Source organism: Vipera berus, assembly GCF_964194415.1.
Source record: "Vipera berus genome assembly, chromosome: 11".
NCBI classification, from domain to species: Eukaryota; Metazoa; Chordata; class Lepidosauria; order Squamata; family Viperidae; genus Vipera; species Vipera berus.
Window position 1 is genome coordinate 1,538,418 of NC_138214.1, and position 22,583 is coordinate 1,561,000.

Sequence of the window (22,583 nt, forward strand, 5' to 3'; positions counted from 1 at the left end):
GGAGGGGAGAGGGGAGGAGGCCCAGAATGTGCCGCTGTTCAGCAGAAGTTTTTTTTCCTTAAATGAATTTCTAGAGCAATCTAGGTTATTCCTTTAAAAAAGCACGTTGAACAAGGAGTTTTCTAACAATTCTCTCACTACCATCCTTTACCCCCAGAAACCACGACCATGATAGCAACAGCGAAAGGTTTTCCCGCCTACCATTTTCACACTAATATAAATTAGGTGCTTGTCTGAAAAATTCTAAAAAGCATTGCAGTTTCTTTGAAAGCAAAGACAGTAATGATCTCAACAGATACAGGTAAAATAATGGGTTGGTTTTTTTTAAAAAAAAAAAAAGCTGCAAAACCAGACAGCCAAAAGATCTATCCCAAGGGCCCGACGTGTCGGCTTAAAGAGAAAGATCATCAAAACCACTTGAAGAAGTTGCCAAGAACTAAAGTCGCATTAATATTTCCACTCAGTACTTAAATCCTCAGGTCCTGGAGGATTTATTTCCCGTGGATTTTCTCAGCATGTATGCAGAGCGAGAGGACAGAGGGGCAGCCCTTGACCCCTGGGAAAAGTCACTTGGGCGAAAGGTCGTCCATCAAGAGGAAGGAAGAGCAGGAGTTGGAGCATGCGAGAGGCGATTCCGTGGTGGTACTGCCACCTTTGGCCAAGGAATCGGAGGAAGAGCTGACGCTGCTGGTGCTCCCATCCAGGATCTCCGAAGACAAACTGGGAAGAAATAGGAAATAGCAGACATTTTATTCAGGTAGGCCTTGGATTAAAGGATGGGGCAATGCCGTTTTGCAGAATGGCCCTTAAACAATATCCTGAAGGAGAGTAATTGCCAGGGATGCCTGCAGTCCCAGACTGGAGAGTTAAATGGAGGAACATTACATGAAATATTATTTTATCTTGTAACTTGCGTCACTTGAGTGATTTTCATGCTTGCTGCCTGCAAAGGATGCTGAGTTTGCCTTTTTTTTTCCAGAGTCAAGAGCTGACAGGTGGTGGGAAAAATCAGATGTGTCGCTTTTCAATTTAGACTTCTTTCCTGAATGTGACACGCACAAACCCTGTCTTCACTTTGTGCACCCGCAACTCACCTTTTCCTTTGCTCAAACGAGTTTGACTGAACGGCTTCTTAAGCATTTAATCCGTTCAGGAGCTCCAGCCGGTCACCTCAACCCCAGGGTTTCACTGCAAAAGGTTTGCATGTGGGGGAGACGCTGAAACCCCAGCCCTGTGTGACTGACTGACCAGAATCAAGATTGGCTTTGTGATTTACAAGTCTAGCTTCTTCAACTGGCAATCCTAAACTTCTCCAGCTGCCGGTTTCACTTTCTCGTTCCTGCTTGCTGGAGGAGGAGCCTAGTGGGAATCTAACGCACCATAACGGACAGCAAACGACAGGACTCCAAAAAACGCCCACTCAACACTTTGCCCACAGGGAGCCACTGACCAGCAGTAGCTTTTCAGAGGATCAGACAAGAGTGTGTCCCAGTTCAGCCCGAGAAACGCCACAGACTGAATTGCAGAACTTCTGTCCTGGAAGCAAACCTCTGACCGACGCTTCGTAAGCCCTTTCCTAAATCTCAAGAGTCGCTTTGCTTGCTTGATCCACAAATTCCTTAGTACGGGTTATAAAAATTATGCACCCCATATGAAACCGTAAGGAGCAGAGGCCGCAACTGACTTGGCAGCCCACTGACAAAAAGGCAGCATATTCTAAGCAACGTTTCTGCTGAAATAATTTACCATGAGCTGAGGTCAGTCAGGTGGGTGACATCAGGAGAAAGCATGTTTGTGGTTCCTTGGAAAAGTCTCTTTGGCTGGCTTTCGCTTTCCATTTCACCTGTGGGAATCAAGCCCTTCTTATTAAATCTGAAAAGCAAACTTTTTAAGAGAGGTAGTCAGTCCCATCATCTACTTCGGACAGATAGACTTGGCCACGGGAGACAGATCCAATCAGTAGGGCACAGAAAACCAAAGCTTTGTAAGAACAAAGCGAACTAAAAGAGCTGTGTGATGAACACACAAAGGGTGCCTTATTCTTGACATTTAGTAGGTAGGAGGTGTCCCTCCACCTGAAAAATAAGCCTTGGCAAACTACCCAGAGTACACGTCTGTTTTTCAAAAGGAGAGAGGTTAAGCCTCCCTTCTCTTCCAAAGGAATTCTCTCATAACTTCCAACAACCTCCCCGGTTCATATGCCAATCTTTTGCAGGGCTTTTCCCCCCTTCATCAAGCAGAAGAGGATAAATAAGGTTCTACTTTCTGCTGAGAAACGCACAAGACAATCTCCCTCACTGAGAATCCATGTTTGTGTGATCCAAGACCAAGTTCCAAGACTTTTTCAGCTTCTTGCTTGTTGCCAAGCAGATTTAAGGAAGGCTGCTTTCATAGCCACACTGGGGTCAGCTAGCGATCGTGTAAAACAGCAGCAAAATTCAAGACTGTGTTTTTATGTAGGAGAAATATACTACCATTCAACCTCTACTCCAAGGCTGGTGGCCCTGAAATCTCCTTATTTTATAGCGCCGAAGGAATATGCATTCTCCTTAGAACATAGAAGAATGAAACACTTCCATCACGCAGAAATAGTGGGAGGCCATTCTTAACGGTCACAAAATACACCAGCCTGTATCCAAGAACTTCACACAGATATCCCTGAAAACTGAGATTATTCCATCAGGAGAAGTGACCGATAAAAGATGCTCTCTCCCAAATATACAGCAATGAGAAGTTGAGGGAAGATCCTTGTGCTGTCTAATGCCTGATGTGCTTATATTCTGGAAGCATCACATACCTTTCCTTTTAACGGGACCGAGAACACTGGGCCTGATACAGTTGATTGGACTCTGACTCCTCCTGCTAAAATCAAAGTTGGAGAATTATCTTTCTAGGATGTTGAGGACGTTGAATATTGTAAGGAAACACACCCGATTTTAAAATCAGCCTCTGTTAAGACTATAATCATGTATTAGCTTCAGAAATAGAACAACCCTACTTTCTGTCAGCTTTAAAGCTAATGTAACGAAAGGATTCTGGGAGTTGTAGTACATTTGGAAACAGCCAATCTGGACAGGGACAAGATTTCTTGTGGAGGACATATAGAGGAGCCAAGAAAATTTAAGATTAAGGAGCATTTAGCGTTTCTTAAGTTTCACAAGCTAGATACCCGACAGAGTTCATTTAATTCTTAAAAAAGCAAAACTAGATTTTCCAGATTTCTACCTTGGACTCTTATCTTACCCCATTTAGGAGCTTTTAGAGATATGATGTGTAATGTTCATTATCTATTCCTGTCCTGTTAGTTCCACCTGCCAATTGGGCATGGCAACTGCCCGAGACACCATTTTGACACTTATCAAACAAAAACTAGCAGCATAGTTCGTTTATGAACCATTTTGCAAGCTTTTCTGACAAGTGAGACATCTACAAATAATAGTATTAAAATACTATATTTTATACTTCCCCTAATTTATTTCAAGATCAACATTGTACCAAGCACTCAATATATGGTTTAACAGTTCAGTAGAGACAAAAGGCCAGAAAAACTGTGGCTGTTCTGAAAGATTGTGAGCTTTGGATAATCAACTAACCCAAGCTAATCTTCCTATAGGCTACAGAAACTAAACAGGAGGTTTCAACAGAGACAGATGTCCTTATGAACTCATAGTCACACTTAAGAAAACGACAGCAAGTTGTAGCTTTGTACACAGAGGTGTTCAACTGCACTTGCTCTCATTTCAAGGAATGTCATGATGGCTAAAAGCAAGTGCAGGGAATGGAGGGCTAGGAACTACAGACATAATCTGAGGACATCTACACAACCTCCGCAGAGGGAATCATCCAGCCAGAATCCATTTTAAGGCATTCTCAATGCTTGGAGGATTGGCCAATGTTAGCTCCATCCTTGGGTGGATCCTTCTTCAGGTACTATTACAGCAGTGAAACTGTTATCTTTAAGAAAGCCTCGATACTCCAAACACATCGACTTACTTTGAAAATCTCCTCGTTGGACTAGGAATAGGGCTCGGAGGCAATCCATTGCTGCTCACAAACATTTGCAGAGAGGGTGAGAAGCATTGCTAGGAAGGAAAAGCAGAACATTTCCATGGGATTTGAAAGGACAGAAATGAGAAATTCATCAGTGATTCGTGGACACGAGGGGAGGAGGAAGTCACAAAATCGGGACAGGGTGCTACGGGTGGCCTCAGGAATCAAGCGACTCTCCTTATTTCTGCTTCACCCAATGGGCAATTCAGACACCCTGTGGCCCCTATTCCAGGTCTCTCTGACCTACCTTTCCTATACCTCTGGTGGGCGAAGGGGCTGGAGAAACAGGAATGAAGTCTATTCTCTTTGGAGAGGAAGATTTTTCAGATTTGTCCAAGTCGTTGTCGCTCTGAGAACACAAAAGCATCCCACTGATGGCTTGTGTGGAACGTGGCAGCCAGAGAAGCTGAGCCGCTCTAAGGAAAAGCCAAGTGGCGAACCGGCCACTCCCCTTAAGCTACCTCTGCTCTTGCTCCTTTTGCATTCCCTGGTTAAGTGAATTGAAATATTAAACATCTGTAAAGAGATTACCAGGCTCAAGCTTTCTTCCCATGACTGGCTTATCTGCATTGCTGTTTGCACTTCCCTAAAACACAAAAAGGGTCATCAGTGTGGCAGCAGGAGGAGAGAGGCTACTTCTAGAGAGCGTCTGAACCACACCTACCTTTCATGGGCTGTTTCTCTGTTCATCAGGTCCACTCCTTCCTCCTGAGGAAGAGGAAGAATTAATGCCTTTTCTGCCTAAACTGACTGGCACTTTGTATCGGTGTTGTTAAGAGTGAAAAGGAGCAACGTGGTCAGCTGAATCATAGTTTGTGTGTGAGAATATTCCTTCTATAGAGCACTGCCTGCTGGCGCTCACAATGTTAAGTGTATCTGGCAGCTGCGTTTAAATCTAGACTGCAGGGCTCTCCGGCCTTGGCAACTTTACAACTTGTGGACTTCAATTTCACCAGTTGAAATCCACAAGTCCTAAAGTTGCCAAGGCTGGAGACCTCTGCAGTCTTTTGTGCTTTCACAAAAGCAAGCTCTAACAGTGAGAACATTTTGAGTAAGTATGATGTTCAATTTGGGTTGCCAAAAAACTGTTTTGAAACAGTTAAAACATAATCTGCAGAGAAACCCAAGATATGTTCTTTTCATGGAAGGAAGGAACCTGTTTTATTCACTTACCCTTCTGATTTGATGGAGTCGACTACTAGGGATACGGATTGGAGATGATGATATCAGCTGGGAAAAATACAATCATTTCAAAATCCAGCAAAAATAAGAAGCCCAAGCAAAACAAAACCTACTTCCTTTCAGAAGCGTTATTTATACGTTGGAGAAACATACTACTGCTGAGCCTATGCTTCAAGGCAGGCAGCCCTGAAAGCTCCTCATGTTATAGCACTGAAGGAATACCCATTTTCCTTGGAAGGAAGAACAGCAGTTCCCCTCATGCAGAACCATGCCAACACCCATATTCCCAAATGACCACACATTACAAACTAAAGTGTATTGCTCTGTGTATTTTGACTATTTTGTAGTTAAAAAGGTATATTTTCACACTTTTTGCCAAAACAGGCAATACAGCTTGTTTTGGCACAGCAAAGCACAGCCACAGAGTTAACTATATATTTTAAAATCGGGCAGGGGGGGACATTTTTGATGCTGTTGAACCTAACCAAAACTATGAAAGAAATTGTACACTCTGGATTTTTCAGCCTTTGGGAAGGGCACCTGCTCAGGATACAGCCGACAACTCCATCCTAGGTCCTCTTTCCTCCTGGTCACATGCCTCAAGAGGTTCATGTGCTTGCCCATCCTGCGTTTCCCAGTGCGTGTATGCGCACACTCACAAATACATCCACAGGCTGATTTCTCAGTCTCCAGGAAGACTGAGAGGTTGCTGTTCCCATGGCAAAACCAGCCTGGTTTTTCTGCTGCCTTGGCTCCATTCCCACCCCTTCAGCTACCCAATTCCTCCTTCAGCAGCTCAGCAGCCTTCCAGGGGACTCCCATCTGAAAAACTGATCCTTGCATTATTTAGCTGCTGCCTCTTATGGTATCAAACCAGTCACTAAAGCTCGGCCTTCAATATGATCTTCGCTTGCCTTGACACAGGGTGGTGGTGGGGGTGTCCTTCAGTTCCAACTACCTTCTTAATTTATAGAAGCCAACATCCTTTTGTGCCTCCCATGCACTCACCATGCTGTGTCGGTTCATAACTGTTGTGCTGTTCCTGCGGGTTCGTAATACATAAGGCTGAAAAACCTGCGAATTATCACTGAAAGAAATAAAGAATTGTTACAACTCTGCAATGATTTTTCTCCCTTGTTTTTCATAATTAATCTACCTTCCATCCTTCTCCAGTCCATAGCCTTTCTCTATTACACACCTTAAGTGCTGTAAAAGACACACTTGTCCTTTTGGCTAGAACTGTTCTGTAGGGTGCCATGTAAATTGCCAGTGCCATGAATGTGTACGTTATATTCCTATCATTGCCTTCCCCTAACCAGAGCTGGTTCTGTGGTTCTGCACCGGGGGGGGGGGGGGGGGAGATTTACGTCTTGGTAACTTCCATTACAAATCTGAAGATTGGAACAATCTAGGTCACTCTGGCTGGGGAATTCTGGGAGGAGTGGAAATCCACACCTCTCAAAGTTGTTGAGGTTGAGAAATACTGATCTAGGCCAACTTAGGCCACCTCAACATGCCCTTGGATAATGAAACACCTCGTTGCTTTAATTATACATTATCACCATTACCATTATTATTGGTTTTTGTCTTTTGCTCTTTGCAGTTTGCCACTTGCGCTTCCTTTGGGGAGGTGCAGACACCATCCAGGCGGGGCGGTGAAAAACGTTTCCTTGCGTGGTCACCATAAATCCGCCTTTCCTAAGATTTCATTGCGTTGTTTTTGCTGCATTCATTGCACTGAATTCCCAGGGCAGGTGTGCATGGAAGGGGGGGGCGATGGCCCCAAAAGCCTGGGAACTGCCGATGAGGAAGATTACAAAGCAATGGCAGGTTTATCTCCAGGTCAGCCTTCTCGGCACCCCTGCAAGCCCCTGGCAAGGCCGGATGTCCCCAGGAAAACACCGGCCGCTCCCAGAAAGCCTCGGGCTCCCCTCGCGGGCTTCGTGCATGTTCTGGGGGGGGTCCCCCGCCCCCAAACACCTGTTTAAAGGTCTCCGTCTCGACAGAGCCAGCCCACCCGAGCCTCCCCATCCAGGGCGGCCTCCTCCAACCCGGCGGACGCTGGCAGGAGGCGCCCCTCCGGCCTCAACCCGGCACGGCGGGGCACCATGGGCCCTGTAGTCCGGTCAGCTGCCGCGAGGGCGGCCGGCCCCGCTCCCTCCGCCCGGGCTGTAGGGCCCATCCTGCCCGGCTCTGCCCCCCTCCCCCCTCGCTCGCTCCGGCGGCGGGGGCGGATGGGTCCGGCAGTCACCTGAGGCCGTGGATGAGCGGCGCGCTGTTGGAGCGCCTCAGGCCGCCGCCGTCGCCGCTCCCGGCCGGGGGCAGCTCCAGGTCCAGCTCCATCTTCTCGGCCTGGGCCATGGCGAGGGCGGCGCTCAGCGAGGGGGAGGAGGAGGAGGAGGAGGAAGGCCGCCGGCCCGGCTCCGGCTCATGCCCGGCGGGGCGGCGGGGCGCGGCGGCGGGGCCCGACGGAGGCCTCAGGCCGCCTCCCCCGGCCGCTCTGGCTACTGGCTCCGTGGGCGCAGGCCGGGGCGGTGCAGCGGGAGTCGGCAGCCCCGGCGCCGACCGCGCCCCATGCCGGGGGAATCGCGGGGCGGCGGCGGCAGCAGCGCCCTGCCTCTTCGTGGCCGCGGCCCGGCCTGGCCCGCCCGGCGGCTCTCTGAGGGAAGGCAGGCGGAGGGGGGGGAGGTGCGCGCGCGCGCGCCCGCCCGCGCCTGCGCGGTGGCGGCGGTTGCCAAGGCGGTGGCAGTAGCGGTCGGGAAGGAGAGGCGAAGGAGAGTAGGCCCCTCGGCGCTCCTGCGCCTGCGCGACGGCTGCTCAATGCGTCCCAGGCTGGATCCTCGGCCCCGCCCCGCCCCTCCCTGCGGGGCGGGGGTGTGAAGAGCGAGACGAATCCGCTGTCGGCGTCGCACTGGCCCCGCCTTTTCCCTCCGCCGCGTTTGGCCCAGTCGCGAGGGGAGGCGCTGATTCGCTGCGACACTCCGCTCCGACGAGCCAATCGGTGGAGCGCTTTAAGCGGTCCGGGAAGCTTCTTTTTCCCTGGTCCTTTTTTAAAAAAAAAAAAAAACTCTTTTTGGCCCGTTTCAGGCGGCTGGTTGGAATCAGCCTTGCAGCGTTTGGGGTCTTTAGCCCGGGGGTCTTTTTTTCTTTGAAACGACGCTGCGACTCGAATGGCGTCGTTGTCCGTCCTCCTGTCTGCCGAAGCGGTTCAGCTGAATCAAAGAAGGGCAGGTAGCCGACCTGAAAGGCGCGATGGCCAGAGAGGCTGGAGTCACCCCCGGTCCGAAGCCGTGACCTCAGTGGCTCGGTTCACACGTGTACAGCCTCACTAGCAGGCTTCGCCTTCTCAACCCAATCATAGCTAACCACCCGCGAGGAAGCCTGACAACGTCGATGAACGAACGAGGCCTGCTGCAATGTGCTTAAGCGTGGCTGAGCTGCGGTTTGTCCTTTTTTTAAAAATTTTATTGACAACTTACAAGAATAAAACGGGGGAAAAGCACACGTGCAATTAAAAATCTTCAAGTTTATTTTGTTAGACAATAAAGAAAATCAATGGGCGACACGGGCGTGCAGAAAAGAGCCCGCGAGGCGGTCCGAGGGCGCCGGGCCGGAAAGGCGCGCGCTCCTTCGCGCGCAAACAGGTGCAATCGCTCACCTGTTTCCCCGGCTCGCGGAGCGGTTGCCATGGAAACACCCGCGGCGCGCGGGAGGGCTCATCACGGCCAGGTGGGACTCGGCCGCACAGGTGAAGGCGATTAGGCGGCTGCGACGCTGAGTATGTGTGTGTAATGCCTTCTCCTCGAGGCTTCGCCCCACCTAGGGGACCCTTGGACTACAAATCCCATCCGTCAGGCACCCAGCGGCGCTCCCCTTATGCATGGGAGGCCGGAATAAGGTTGGAGGTTGCCTCCTCCTCCTCCCCCCCCCTGCTGCAAAGGCCCAGTTTTTAAAATATCCCCATCATTTTTGCAGCAGTGCTTTTTAGGGTTGAGAGCTCCAGAGGGTGACTTTGGGCTTCAACTGAGGAATGCTTTGGATTACAAGTCCCATCAGCCACCTCCGGGGTGGGGGTGTTGATAGGGATGGTCCGTTCTTGCAACAGAGGGCTTGCTTTTTGTTGTTGTTCATGTTGAGCAGGTTCCCTCCCCCCCTGCTTAAAATGCTCACTGTTTTTACAAAATCTGAAAATAGACAAAAATAAAATTATGGTTATATGTACAGTAGAGGAGATACTTTGGACTACAGGTCCCATTAGCCGGCCTGGGGGAGGGGTGATCAGGATTGCCTCTCTTGCAACAGATTGCCCTTCGGGTTGGTGGGTCGTCCCCTCCACCGAAAACTCAAAGCTCTTTTTCTGTTTTTTGTTTGCATCTTATCCACCATGTCACAATCTTGCCAGGCAGCCCTTGGTTTTATTTTGAATTTGTTATTTTTTCCCCAGTCTTTTTTTCTTTAAGAAAAAAAAATCCAGAACTCCTTTCCTTTCCTTTGATTCTGCTAAAATGTTATAATAGAGTTTCTGATACATAGTGTCTTGCCCAGTGAAAGAAATTGACTCAAATTTGAAACTATTTCTTCCTTTTTCTATTATTGGAACTCTTCCCTACCCAGTTAAATGTTTTCAAAAGAAGTCTGATATATTTATATCCACATCATAAGGATTTTAATAACTTTTAATGAGACCCCTCTCAACATTTTCCACCATGTTGTGTCCTCCAGATAGGGTAGGGGGAGCTGCATAGGTCCGCATGCTCATGTCCTGACCGCCTGGAAGATATTTTGGGGAGTTTGTTCTGCACTTCTGCTTCTGAGCCTGCAGCACAACGCTCCCCGTCTTGCTCTTTGGCAAAAGTTAAGGGTGGACCTGCAGAACCATCTTGATTCTTGACCAACCTGTAGAAGCCATTGGCTCAAACATCTCTGTGGTAATAGTACTACATACCTGTGGGTTGGCTTCCTTTTGATCAATGCTATTAAAAAATGGAATGTCATGTGGGAAAATCAGGGAAGTCTAGGCAGTTCAAATGAATATAAAGGTTTATTGCAAATTTATGCTCTGAACTACTAAGAGTCCAAGCAAATTGGTGGTAGATAAGAGTCAATGGAATTCAAGGTGGGCTGGACTTCAGATTTCTTGTGGGTGAGAAGGGACTCAAGACTGATGATGCTCTTGACCCTCCCTCCCTCAGGCTCAGCCTGGTCATCTACATGGAGATTTTTAATTTAAAATGTGGGGCTGAGACTGTGTTGATATGACATCTTCAGCCACAAACTCGGGTTGGAGAAAATGTGTGTAACACTCTGCCCTTTTACCAGATTGTGGGCCTACTAGATTGTGGGCCATCTTCTTGGTTTGTTGTTCACTGTGTAGCTTGATTAAAGATGTACGGGGTGTCAGGTTCACTATTTAGGGTTGTGGCTGAATGTGTTGGGCAAACAGAGCCTCCTTGGCCTGTTTCTAATTTTGGAATTCATGTAGAACTCCATTTATTCAACCTACAGTGAGTCTGATTGTTAAATCTTCAGTTTTTGAAGCAGAATTTCCCATTCTGGGCTCTGCTGAGCAAAAATCTTTAGACTTGGGCTAGCTTTAAACCTTATTTGTGGAGTTTTCCATGACTACTAATGTGCTACCCCACTTGGGTAAATAGTATTAAGAAGCTTCTCTTTCACCACCCCTTCATCTAGGACCATCTGGATAAAGCAGCTCAGATTGAGAGGGAAGAACTCAAAGGTCTCATGTCGCATCTTGCAAAAACCAATTTGTCTAAACAGGAGACATAAAAAAAAAAGATATGGAAGATAATGAAGGTGATTCTGTTCCACAAAGAACTGGATTAGCTAATTATATATTTTTCTACAAATAATTTTTTGTATTGTATATATAAGCCTCTTAGAATAAATAAATAAAATAAATCATTTTTGATTTGTGCCATTGTGCCCACAGTAAAAAATGACAATAAAGATTATCATTTGTTTTTGGGTTTTTTTGCATTTAATTGGGCTGGCTGTTTTTTCTGGCACATCCCTCTATAGTAGATTTAATGGGGCGAGCAAAAACAAAGTGTCTAATATTCAACATACCAGCCTCTGTATCCTCTTTTTATCCTACGGCTCTTGTGTTTTATATGCATCTCCCGATTCTACAGAATCATATCATATTTATAGGCTGCTCAGCTCTAGACAATGTTGTCCCAGACATCCAATTTGGAGTCGGATTTCTTTTCAGTGTGAAGTTTCAAGATCATTTTACTTTAAAGAATTCCAGCATTTTTTTCTTCTGGAATGGAACTTACAAAATGTAACTGAAGATTTTGGAGCAGCCTCGCTTCTCAAGATTAATGTGCTGCTCTGATCATGACTTTAACCTCTTCAAATTCGTAAAATACTGTTTATGGAAATAGTACTGTAATTACGCCTCTTTGGGAATTCAGCCCCACCCCACCCCCAAATTGTCTAAAATGGAAAGGTAGACATAGCTGAGTGAAATGTGGGATATACCACTGCTGTTTGCAGGAATATCCTAGAATCAAATGCCCCCCTCTAGGCAAGTAATAGAAAAAAATCAATCAGGTAGGAACTGGTTAATTGTATCAGGTGTTATTTGGGAAAAGAACAGTGAGAGATTGGGTGTGCAGAAAAAGTGCAGAGAAGAGCAACGAAGATGATTAGGGGATTGGAGGCTAAAACGTGAAGAATGGTTGCTGGAACTGGAACTACTCTAAATGAAAAGGATTAAGGGGGACATGATAGCAGATAGTATTTGAAGGGCTGCCACAAAGAAGGGGGGTATCAACCTGTTCTCCAAAGCACCTGAAGTCAGGACAAGAAGAAATGGATGGGAACTAATCAAGGAGAGAAGCAACCAAGAACTAAGGAGAAATTTCCTGACAATAAGAACAATTAATCAGAGGACTGGCTCACCTCAGGAAGTTGTGGGTGATTCAACACTGGAGGCTTTTAAGAAGAGACTGGGCAGCCCTTTGTCCAGAATGGTAGAGGTCTCCTGCTTGAGAGTTGGACTAGAAGACCTCCAAGGTTCCTCCCAACTCTATTATTCTGGCAGAGGACTCATTTAGGCAACGTGTAAGGAAGGAATCAAATGGGATACTCTCCCATCCAAGAACAAAAGGAGTCTTAACCTTGCTTTCTTGAGTGAGCATATTGGAAAAGGCATAGCAAGATGCCACTGATTTGCATCCAGTACAGGTTAGTGTAGCTTGTGCTTCAATCTCCAGGAACTGTTCACAAGAAACTTCTGAAGTCAGAAACGAGAAAATTCTCCAGCTGATTTTTTTCAAATTGGTTGCAAAAGAAACCTCCCCTGAGGAAATGTCCTCCCCCCCACCTCCTCCCTTGGAGTTGTAAACAAAGCCACAGGACAAAATAGCCGGGCTACCCGATTTCATCACTAAGTAAACATGATCTCATGAGCAACTCGTGCGAAGGAATTTCACGCGGCGTTCCAATCTAGTGTGGACATGGGATAGGATTTCACTGCCCTTGCTAAACCACCCGGTGTGTACATGAGTGGTCAAAAACAATTGTGACTATTGCAAATGGCAGACCCAGTTCTAGGTCAGATGAGCAGGCTTGATTCTCCATCAGCACTTAAACTGGGTTAAGGACTGTACGAATCACAATTGTGTGCAAATAATTGACCTTACGAATGTGCCTTCATTTGCTGCATTCTTGACACGATCAACCCTACTTGTAGAATAAGATTCAACTCCTTCGTTCAGATACTAATACGTTATGACTGAGCACCGTGGGTGAAGTAAGACAGTACCTATAATTCACTGTTTCTCAACCTTGGCATTTTTAAGATACATGGACTTCAACTCCCAGAATTCCCCAGCTATGTAACTGGTAAGATGGCAGCCTATTTGAATACATGTAGTCCTCGACTTTAAATTAACGACATTGAAAAAAGTGAGTTATGACTGTTTTTCACATGACCGTGGCACCTCCTCCATGGTCACGTGATCAAAATTCAGATGCATGGCAACTGACTCATATTTATGACGGTTGCATTGTCCCAGGGTCACGTGACCCTCTGACAAGCAAAGTCAACGGGAAAACCGGAACCATGTCACTAATTTAACAACTGCAGTGATTTGCTTAACGTGTGGTCATAGAAGTTCATAAAATGGAGCAAAATTCACTTAAATGTTTCGTTTAAGAAAAAAATTTGGGCTCAGTTGAGGCCGTAAGTTGAGTACTATTGGTATTTGTCTACACGTACTAATTACCACCATTTTTGTGGTGCCTTCTAATCTGCTAGAATAATTTTCCCTCTTCTTTGCCGAGGACCCTTTCTTCCCAAGCCCACAAAGAAGCCACCCACAACACGGAGGGAGGGTGCAAAGGTTTAATCCTCCAAAACATTCCCTACATAATCAAAGTGCATCGGACCTTTAAGAAACGAGAGTGGATGAGGAAGGAGGGCGTTAAGGACAGAACTGCCAGGCCCAAGGGTTGAAAACAAGTGTTTGATTAGACAAGGGGCCAAGTGGACAATCGCTCATTCCCAGGGACAAACATTCGTTCTCAAAGTCAGTTTATACTTTGTTTTTGCAAAGAGACTAAGCACATCTTGCACACAAGGTGGAGAGAAGCACCGTCTTAAGTTTTGACGCATAATCAGGTTGGCGGCACCAGTTAAGGGAATGTTAGTCTGCCTCTCACCCCCGAGGTGGCGTGGATTAAGTATGAAGGGCATCTTGGCCAAAAATTAGCTGGACAAGCCTCAATGGCGAGGAACAGAGGCCATGAAACTGGCCAGAAATGGCGAGCACAGCCCCCGTTCTTGCACTGGTGAAGGGTGTACCAATGAACTGGATCACTATGTAAACACGATGCCTCTGACGCCGCCTTTTACAAAATGTTCACTTTCAGGTAATCCGTTCCGAATAGCGTTCTGCCATCTTGAGAACCGACAGCGCTACACAAAGTCACTTAGTGCTAATGGCAACAGAGATGGGGGAGAAGATGAATGAACATTGCAGAAGCCTCTCCTGGGGTTCATGATGATCAAACACAGATGGGCACGTGACTTTTTTTTAAAAGCAAGAGAATTCTGCACGGTAGACGCAGATATAAAAGTTGCTCCAGATTCGTTTCACAGGCATAATCATTGAGCATTTGAGAGCTGTTCCATAACAGAAGCTTGGCCAAATGCTTGAATCATTTCAGTTAAACATAGTTAAAAAAACATACTGTAAATCACTGAATAGGTTTTCCATAGCATCTTAATGAGCTCAATGGGAGTCAAAGGCAATTCACATTCATGATGTGAATTTATAACACCTTTTTTAAAAAAGAAAGACTTTCCGCATCCCAGTAAAATATCACTCATGTTCTTAGGATAACCATGGTGATGAGACCTGAGAAAAGAAGGAAATGTTACTGGTTGGTTGTAGCTTAAATTTACATTGTGCATGTGGAATATAATTATAATATAATAAGCAATATTTATATTCATGGAAATTTGGCACACGCCAAATTTTACTCATATCTCAACACTGACAATAGTTCTCACTTAACTGGTTACTTAATGACCATTCAAAGTAATGATGGACTCAAAGTTACGACCCGTCCTTGAACCTATGACTGCTGCCCTCCCCAATTACGTGATTGCATTTGAGAACTTCACAACCGGATCACACTTAAGATTGGCTGTAGCCTCCAGTGGTCACATGATCGCGATTTGTGACGTTTCACAAAAAACGGTCGTTGGACATGCTAGATTTGCTCAATGACCAGCGATGCATTTAACCACTGGCGTAACAACAGTAATAAAATCAAGTCAGTCACATGGTGACCCACTTAACAACCAAAACTCCAGGTTCAACTGTGGTTGTAAGTTGAGGACTCTCTATTTGGGGAAGTTTGTAACTTGGGCTTTTTTGCATGGCATATCTCAGACAAGCCAGGAATGTTGCACACATCCCGCAACGCACGCAGAAGCAGAAGGTGCCTACCTAATACATAAGCAGCTACTAACTTCTGATTCACGCTCAAGTGGAGGTAGAGAGGCACCAGGGAATCCAATTCTCCCAATGTGGGAAGCATAAGAGCAGCAATGCACAGGATTCCCACAAAGACGGTGAGTAAACTAGGCCCCGATGAGGCAATTCTATTTTCTGGGGAACAGAAAAAAAGAAAAGGCAGGGGGAAAAAAATCAAGATTATGGAATCGCTTAACTTTTTTCCTTTTAATCTCTATTGTTCTTTGTGCCCATAAATGCTACTACAACTGCAAGAAAATTATATATTGTATTCTACACCTACTATTGTAGTCCTGTTAGACCAGGGCTGTCCAATCACGGCCACTTTATGACTTATGGACTTCCAGAATTCCCCAGCCAGAAAATTCTGAGAACTGAAGTCCACAAAGTGGCTAAGGTTGGACACCTCTGTTAAAACTCTACAAGTTATCATCTAATTCAGCGTGCCCAACTAGGGGGGAAAAAAAGGATGGCGGTGGTGGTAAAGCCATTGCCTTTCTTTTCTGATTGTGAGCTTCTGAGAAAGAAAGAAAAAGAGAGAGAGAGGGAGAGAGAGAGAGAGAGAGAGAGATGGCCTACTTCCATAAAGGCCACTTCATCATGGAAGTGACATGTCCCCAAGAGTCCTCCAAGCGGGCTGGATAACCACTCGTGGCATCTTAGCCCGCACATTTCCACTGCTCAATAGGGCAACAGAAGCAACGCGAGAGAGGAAGCCTCCCTTTGGCCGAGGCAACGATGCAATGGGCTCGATTACCCGGCTGACACAGAGTCTGCTCCAGAAATACACTTTCGGCCAGATGCTCCTTCAGACGCTTCTCCTCCTCTTCCTTTTGCTGCTGCTCTTTCGCGGTGGGGAGCAGAGTAGCAATCACCTCCTTCCTTCCCAGGGCTTTCCTCTGGCTTTGCTCAGACACCTGGAGCCGAAACTTATCGATCACTCCATAATGGCAAGGTCGGACGTCTCGGTGACGAATCACTCTGCAAGGGGAGCAAACCCGGTGGCTGTTTCAGGCCGATTCTCCACACACAGAGAGAAATCTTCTCCGCCCCCACCATTCACAGGATTTTATAGAAGCGAAAGTGTTTGGGACAAGGGTGTGAACAGACAATTTCTATCCTCGGGACCCCGAGGGATTGCTCCATAACTTTATTTATTGGGACAGGCGCCAGTAAGCACTGAGACTAAAGAAGTGCGGGGATGGGGCTTGGAGACTGCTAGCTACGATGCAGCGAGCTGAGAAACAATGTTTACATACATATCAATGCAGCACTGAGGCTTCACAGCACCAGCCGCATCCACCACAACATATTTATTCGGAGTTGTACATAGAACTGCAATGAAAGAAAACGGTTAGCAACAGGCCCTAACAGCAATCAAAAGACTCAAATATATGCACTGATCTTTTTAAGATTGGCAATTCATACTTTCTCCCCTTCCCCTACATTCTATAAATTAAAAAATCAGTACAATTTGGTCCCCACAAGCCAGGCTTCGATACCCACCTTTGAATTTTAAGGCAAACTCATAGGGATTGTAGAGAGTCAACACCTGCTTGTGCGTCGCCTGGTCATCTGCATAAAATATGAGTTCGGTAGGAAATACAAAGACAGGAAGTTTCCCTTCCACTAACTCTGGTTGTCTTTTTTGCTGCTGCATTGGCACTAAGTCCTTTTTCCTGGTCCTTCTGCACTTAGGGTAGCTCAGTCTCCAAAGACTTCTTGTTCACAGCGGTTTAAGAATCTGAGAGCATTGTGATAAGCCTGCAAACAGAGGGAGGAAGCAGCAAATATAACTGCTGCTGTTCTGTATATCTCGTCTGTAGATTGAAATGCAGAAACAAAATCCTCAGCATGTTGAAAGTTTGGATGCCGCACGTCTAGCTCTGTTACTGAACACCTGCATAGGAGTTGGGACCACTTTTTCTTGTTTGGGGATGGAAAAAGTAAAGCCTACAATTATTTTGAACGGCAGATCTAATTATTAGGACTCAATTCTTTGGGTGCCACTGGTAATTTAGAGGTACAGCTTCGTTCAAGCACAAAAGAAACACCAATGAGTCTGCTCTGGAAGCCTGCCAGCCAACAAGAACACAACAAGATCATTGGAAAAAAAAAACAACCCTATCTGGTACTGCATAAATAAAGAATTCCAGGAAAAGCTAATAATTAAAGTGAAACAATCTACTGAAATGGCATCACCCCGGATGTTGGCAATTTATGTTTTTCTCATACAACCTATTTTAAGGAAGTCAGACTTTAATCCCGAAACTACATTAAGCCAGAAGCAGACTTAAATCACGTTTATTAGCACCAAACAAGAGCTCAGCCTACAGAAAGAAGACATCCCCCCAATATATTGTATATAAATAAATACACAAATAAAACAAACCTGATTCAGTATCTCTGAATACTTTGCCAGAACCTGTCACTCAGGGACTATGTTGGAGGTAACTTCTACGAACTGCCAACACTTGGAAGCCACCAGCAAACTGAAAGGGAGCACATTTCCCCAACACACAAACTGGTCCTCTTGCTGAGCCTGTAACTGTAGGCCACAGTCCAGCCCTCTTACGCTCCCCCCCAGCTGCCTTTTGAGTAGTAATGCCACACAGAGGGGGATGTTCTTTTGATGGCATGCCTGTAAGGAATATCACCTCTCTCAAAAACCTGGGGGAATTGGCCAAGACAGGAGGGAAGAAGACGCTTGTGGGCAGCCAGAGTCACACTGGAGCTATATGGCAAGGAAGCAGAACATGAGAGCTTGAATCCCACTAAAGAAAAGCACCAACACTCTCCTTCTCTCCCTAGCATGACTTAAAAAATCAAAACCTCATTTATCTAGAAGCAAATCTCTAAAAACATCCAGATGGACAGAATTACAGACTTGCCCCTTAAGCATTCTGTGAAAGTAGATAATCTATAAATAATTTAAATTTATCAGATGCAGCTCGCATGTTGCCATCCCACTGTAGGTCTAGCTTATATGTTTTTGGATAATTTCTAGTATTCATCTATATTATTATTTTATTCTACATCTTCTTCCTGTATGAACTCAGAGTAGTGTACCTCTGCTGGCTCTATTCTGGCTTGTTTACTTAAGTAACCTCCCTCTGTGTTTCTTCCATGTTGTTATAATACACAGGATAAATGACTTTATGTGTAGTCTTAACCTCAAAACTTTTATTATTGTTTAAGTTCCCTCAGTAGTAGTATCTTGTTTTCCATCCCAAGAAGCTTATTTAGGGTACAGAAAGGACATAATTCCAAAGTTTCATTTTAACTTTTAAGGTAAAGAATAGAGTACATATACAGGTAGTTTCAACTTACAACAGTTCATTAGTGACTGTTCAGAATTACAACTGCACTGACAAAAAGTGACTTATGCCCGTTTTTCACCTTTCCAACCTCCCCATGATCATGTGATCAAAATTCAGACGCTTGGCAACTGGTTCATATTTATGACGGTTGCCATGTCCCGGGATCATGCGATCCCCTTTTGTGACCTTCTGACAAGCAAAGTCAATGGGGATGCCAAATTCACTTAACAACCAGGTTACTAACTTATCAACTGCGGTGATTCACTTAAGAACTGAGGCAAGAAAGCTCATAAAATGAGGGAAAATTCACTTAACAAATGTTGCACTTAACAACAGAAATGTTGGGGTCAATTGTGGTCGTAAGTTGAGGACTACCTGTATATACAGAGAAAGAGAAACTACAGAGAGAGAGAGAAATACGAAATTAGTTTTCATTCTTTTCTGATCAACTAAAGTCCAGCAATAGGACGGGGGTCACACCACTGACTTCAATCAATCTTTAATGTTTACAGAGAATTGAGAGATGTTTTTCTGGAGAAGACCAAAGGCAGGAAGTGACCAGGGCTAGTTCCAATTCCACCTTTGTGAATCATTCGACTCTTCTTGGAAACCGGCTTCCTGGAAATCACTGAGGTTGCAGATCAACCTGGATGCTTTTCTCCTCATCTCCCAAATCCAGCCTCGTCCTATTTCAGACAAACCTGAGATGGGGGGTGGGGGGGGACACAGAGCCCAGATAGCTCAGCCATGGCCAGGAAAGGGGGGCGGGGGCTTCCAGGTCTGTCCAGGCACGCCACCCCCCCCCCCGAAGGCTCCCCCCCCCCGAGCAAATCCCAGGATCTGCTTCCACTGAAGATTCAGGAAACCCCCCCGCCCCTCCCCCTCATTCTTAAATAGGGCTGCAACACCTTCAGCTCCTGCTAAGGACCTCCGCAGCTTAGGCAACCGTGAGGAAACCCCCCCAAGGGTAGACCTATTTCAGCAACTTTGAGCCCCAAAATCTTGACTGTCCCATTCCCCCAAAGCCTCCTCCTCCTCCGAGCAAGAGCCATGGCGGGGGGGGGCGTCATCTTCCTCCCACACCGGCTGAGGACGCCCCTCCATCAGCCCCACTTCTGCCTCCCTCCCTCCCCTTCTGGGGCTGGGGGGGTTCCCTCCTTCCCAAAGGCTGACCCCGAGGGAGGCAAGAAGCCAGCCGTGGTCGGGCTGAGCACAGGCGGAAGGGCCAAGCAGGACGACCCCGACTACGGATCCCCCTTGCTGACACGCGTCTACGCGCTCACACGACCCTCCGCAATAGCCCCTCCCCTCTTCCTTCCTGGCCCTTCCTTTCCCTTGGAGCCGGCTGCCCTCGCTCACCCCCTCGGCCATGCTCGCCGTCCCGGACTCGTCTGCGTGGGGGCAACCGCCGAGGGAAGCGCCGCCGTCGCGCCGGGCCTCGCCTGCTCCGGGCCTTCTCCTCAGCAGGCCGGCTCGCCCGTCTCGATTTCCCCGCCCCTTTGACGTCATACGGGCCACCGAGCGGTGCCGGGAAAGTGGAGGACTGAGGGAGAAGCGTGGGAGAGGAAAAGAGGGACGACCCGGAGCCAATGCGCGTGCGCGTCGCCTACGCTTTGGCGTCACCGCCTCCACTTTTTTTCCCTCCCTCTCCCTCCCCCTCCCCCCCCCGATCCCTAGAGCGTGCGCGCGCAGAGGCCGTTCCCTGCGGTGGCTCCGGCCGTCATTTGTAACGGCTGTTCTTGGGAGAGGAGGTGGTTTCATTTGGGTCCGACTCTGCACCTGCCCGAGGCAAACAATGGGGCGGGGAGGGGGGGGTCTTCTCCGGTTATTGAAAAACAAACACGTGCATTAATGTCCATAAAAGCCTTGCAATCAGAGGAATGAGGGATCCTTTGCAAGGCTGCAAATTTGCAGGCCAAACGGGAAGCCCCAGGAGATCCGTTTCGTGCACTGTCCTGGTTGGTTTAACTAGGGATTTCTTGAATAAACTACCGTGGGCTTCACTCTGGGGTGTAACTGCCAAGCTCAACCGCAATTCACAGCACTAACCAAGGGGACCCCATACCAACTGCATGTTGGCTTAGTACAGGGGTGTCCAACCCACAGAATTCCCAGCCACCAACAAGACCGGTGCAAAAAAGTTTCCCATGCAAGGTTTGGAATAGGTGTCCCTTTGCACATGATGTGGATCCCAGCTTCCCAGTTTTAACCCATCTCTACAACAGCCAGGAGAAGCTGCTGCAACGCTAAAACGTCCATTATGGAGAAAGCTGCACAGATCTCATTATAAAGGCAGCTCTTTGAACAGTAATTAAACCATCATCACTCCCCTTAGAATGCTGAAGTGATTCTACCAAGGGAGGACACTTGCACTAAGGAAGCAATTCAAAAAATGAGAACACTGAAAGAAAATTGGGAGAACGTTTATTCATCTCTGTGACGGTGACAACAAAACCTTTTTCTCAATAATCTTTTCTCAATTATTTTTCTGCAAAATGGAGCAGGTTGCATAATTTTTTGAGGTCACATTTGACAATCTGATACTAGGTCTGCATATTCTCAGACAAGTTAAACTTGGTTTTAGTGCTAATTATGATGCTCTTTTTTGGGGGGGGGCAAGGATTAGGAAGACTGTAAGATTGGCCTCCACAGTTGCTGCCTTTCATTTATCTACTTCCTGTCTAGTGGGTGTTATAGAAGAGAAACCAGACTTTAATTTAGCATCCATACCCCTAACCAAATTTTAGCTCATTATTTTATTTGCTTGGTGCCTTGTTTTTCTCACCTTATTCTTGCTGGATAGAGAAGTTCCATTCAGGCCTAGAACAAGACATTGTAAGTTTTCTGAGATCTAAAGGAAGCTGCTTTAATACCAGATAAGGATTACATTTTTTTAATCTACTTAATGATCAGAAGAAAAATGAGTAATGCTCAGCTTCCCCTTTGTTGCTCTGCTACACTGGCAGAGCCCCATGTTATTATTATCACTCCGTTTTACCCCCATTCCAGCTCAGGGAAAGATATATTTATTCCTATTTAACACCGCTCCAAACAGTTTGGCCTTTCACCAATGGCAAAGATCCATGTGTACAGAACGAAAACCAGGATACTGAATACATGGTGCCCACACTAAATACTTTTCTTTCCTTTGCTCCAGTACAGTTGCCATGTATGTTTACAAAGCAATTTATGTTTGAGTGAAGGGTCTGGGGTGGGGGGATCCATATTTGGGAGGACCTGCTAGTAGAAATGCGAGGATCTTTATTTTATGTAGCCGATTCCAGTTTGACCTGGCATAACAATCAAATGCAAGAGGCTAGGGAAAACAGGAAATGAGCTATTCCCACAAAGGAGGTAAGAACGGCAGCGCCTCCAAATAACCACTTTAAGGTGGAAGCTTTGGGCTTTAATGAGCGATCGACTTGGGAACAGCCACGTCTTAGCCTCGTTCCCTGGCAAGAGCCGATCTGCGGGAGCGGCTGGGCAATCGGGTAGGTGTCGGGATCCTCGGCCTCCACACCCCAGCAGATGCGGCCTGTGACGGGCCTCGCTGGCAGCCCGATCCTATCAAGGGCCCGATCCCCGAGGAGATCGCCTCTCGGGGAGCAGAAGGGACGCAACTGCGGGGAGGGCTGCAGCTTTGGATCCTCAAACGCGGGAGGGGAAGCCCTAGAGACCCGCGGGAGCAAAAAGGGGCCCCAGCTGCAGAATGCTGCCGCGGAAGACCCTCCGAAGAAAGGATTCCCACAACCAAACCCGACCCGCGTCCGCCTCCCTCCCGCTCCCGGACCCCTTTGCAGCAGCCAGCGCGTTGTCCCTGGGCCCGCCTCCGAGGCTGCCAATCATCTCCCCCCCCCCCCCCCGAAGCGCCGCTCGGGCACCCCGCCCTGCCGCAGCGAGGTCCGCGCCCCCGTCCCGCTATGCAAATCTGGGCATAATCGGCAGCCAATGAGGCGCTCGGGGCGGTCACGTGGACCCATCGCCCCGCCCCCCAGGGGCGGGCCCGGCCGCCGCCGCC

The 22,583-nt window shown here is 47.1% G+C and overlaps 2 protein-coding genes across 7 annotated transcripts; both read right to left on the bottom strand.

Annotated features, from left to right (window-relative positions):
• Window positions 1–332: 332 nt before the first annotated feature.
• On the bottom strand, window positions 333–7,874 carry PABIR2 (PABIR family member 2). 2 transcript variants are annotated; one of them, XM_081336456.1, is made up of 10 exons: window positions 7,484–7,874; window positions 6,241–6,319; window positions 5,224–5,280; window positions 4,715–4,758; window positions 4,582–4,636; window positions 4,298–4,399; window positions 3,994–4,082; window positions 2,798–2,862; window positions 1,747–1,843; window positions 333–720 (listed from the first exon to the last, which is right to left on the bottom strand). In XM_081336456.1, exons 1-10 carry the CDS (start codon window positions 7,591–7,593, stop codon window positions 567–569), a joined length of 852 nt encoding a protein of 283 aa, XP_081192582.1. In that variant the 5' UTR covers window positions 7,594–7,874; the 3' UTR covers window positions 333–566. The 2 variants fall into 2 exon arrangements, with proteins under 2 accessions (XP_081192582.1, XP_081192583.1); XM_081336457.1 differs by lacking the exons at window positions 4,582–4,636; window positions 4,715–4,758.
• Window positions 7,875–8,675: 801 nt separating this feature from the next.
• Window positions 8,676–20,057, bottom strand: MOSPD1 (motile sperm domain containing 1). Of its 5 annotated transcripts, XR_014027560.1 has the most exons (9): window positions 19,925–20,057; window positions 17,638–19,266; window positions 16,752–17,009; window positions 16,505–16,580; window positions 16,003–16,226; window positions 15,219–15,380; window positions 14,455–14,621; window positions 10,832–11,002; window positions 8,676–9,416 (listed from the first exon to the last, which is right to left on the bottom strand). XR_014027560.1 is itself a non-coding variant. In XM_081336460.1 (7 exons), exons 3-7 carry the CDS (start codon window positions 16,903–16,905, stop codon window positions 14,590–14,592), a joined length of 648 nt encoding a protein of 215 aa, XP_081192586.1. In that variant the 5' UTR covers window positions 16,906–17,009; window positions 19,146–19,266; window positions 19,925–20,057; the 3' UTR covers window positions 13,593–14,589. The 5 variants fall into 5 exon arrangements, 3 of the variants coding, with proteins under 3 accessions (XP_081192586.1, XP_081192584.1, XP_081192585.1); XR_014027561.1 differs by having other exon boundaries at window positions 8,676–11,002; XM_081336460.1 differs by lacking the exons at window positions 8,676–9,416; window positions 10,832–11,002 and having other exon boundaries at window positions 13,593–14,621; window positions 19,146–19,266.
• Window positions 20,058–22,583: the final 2,526 nt, after the last annotated feature.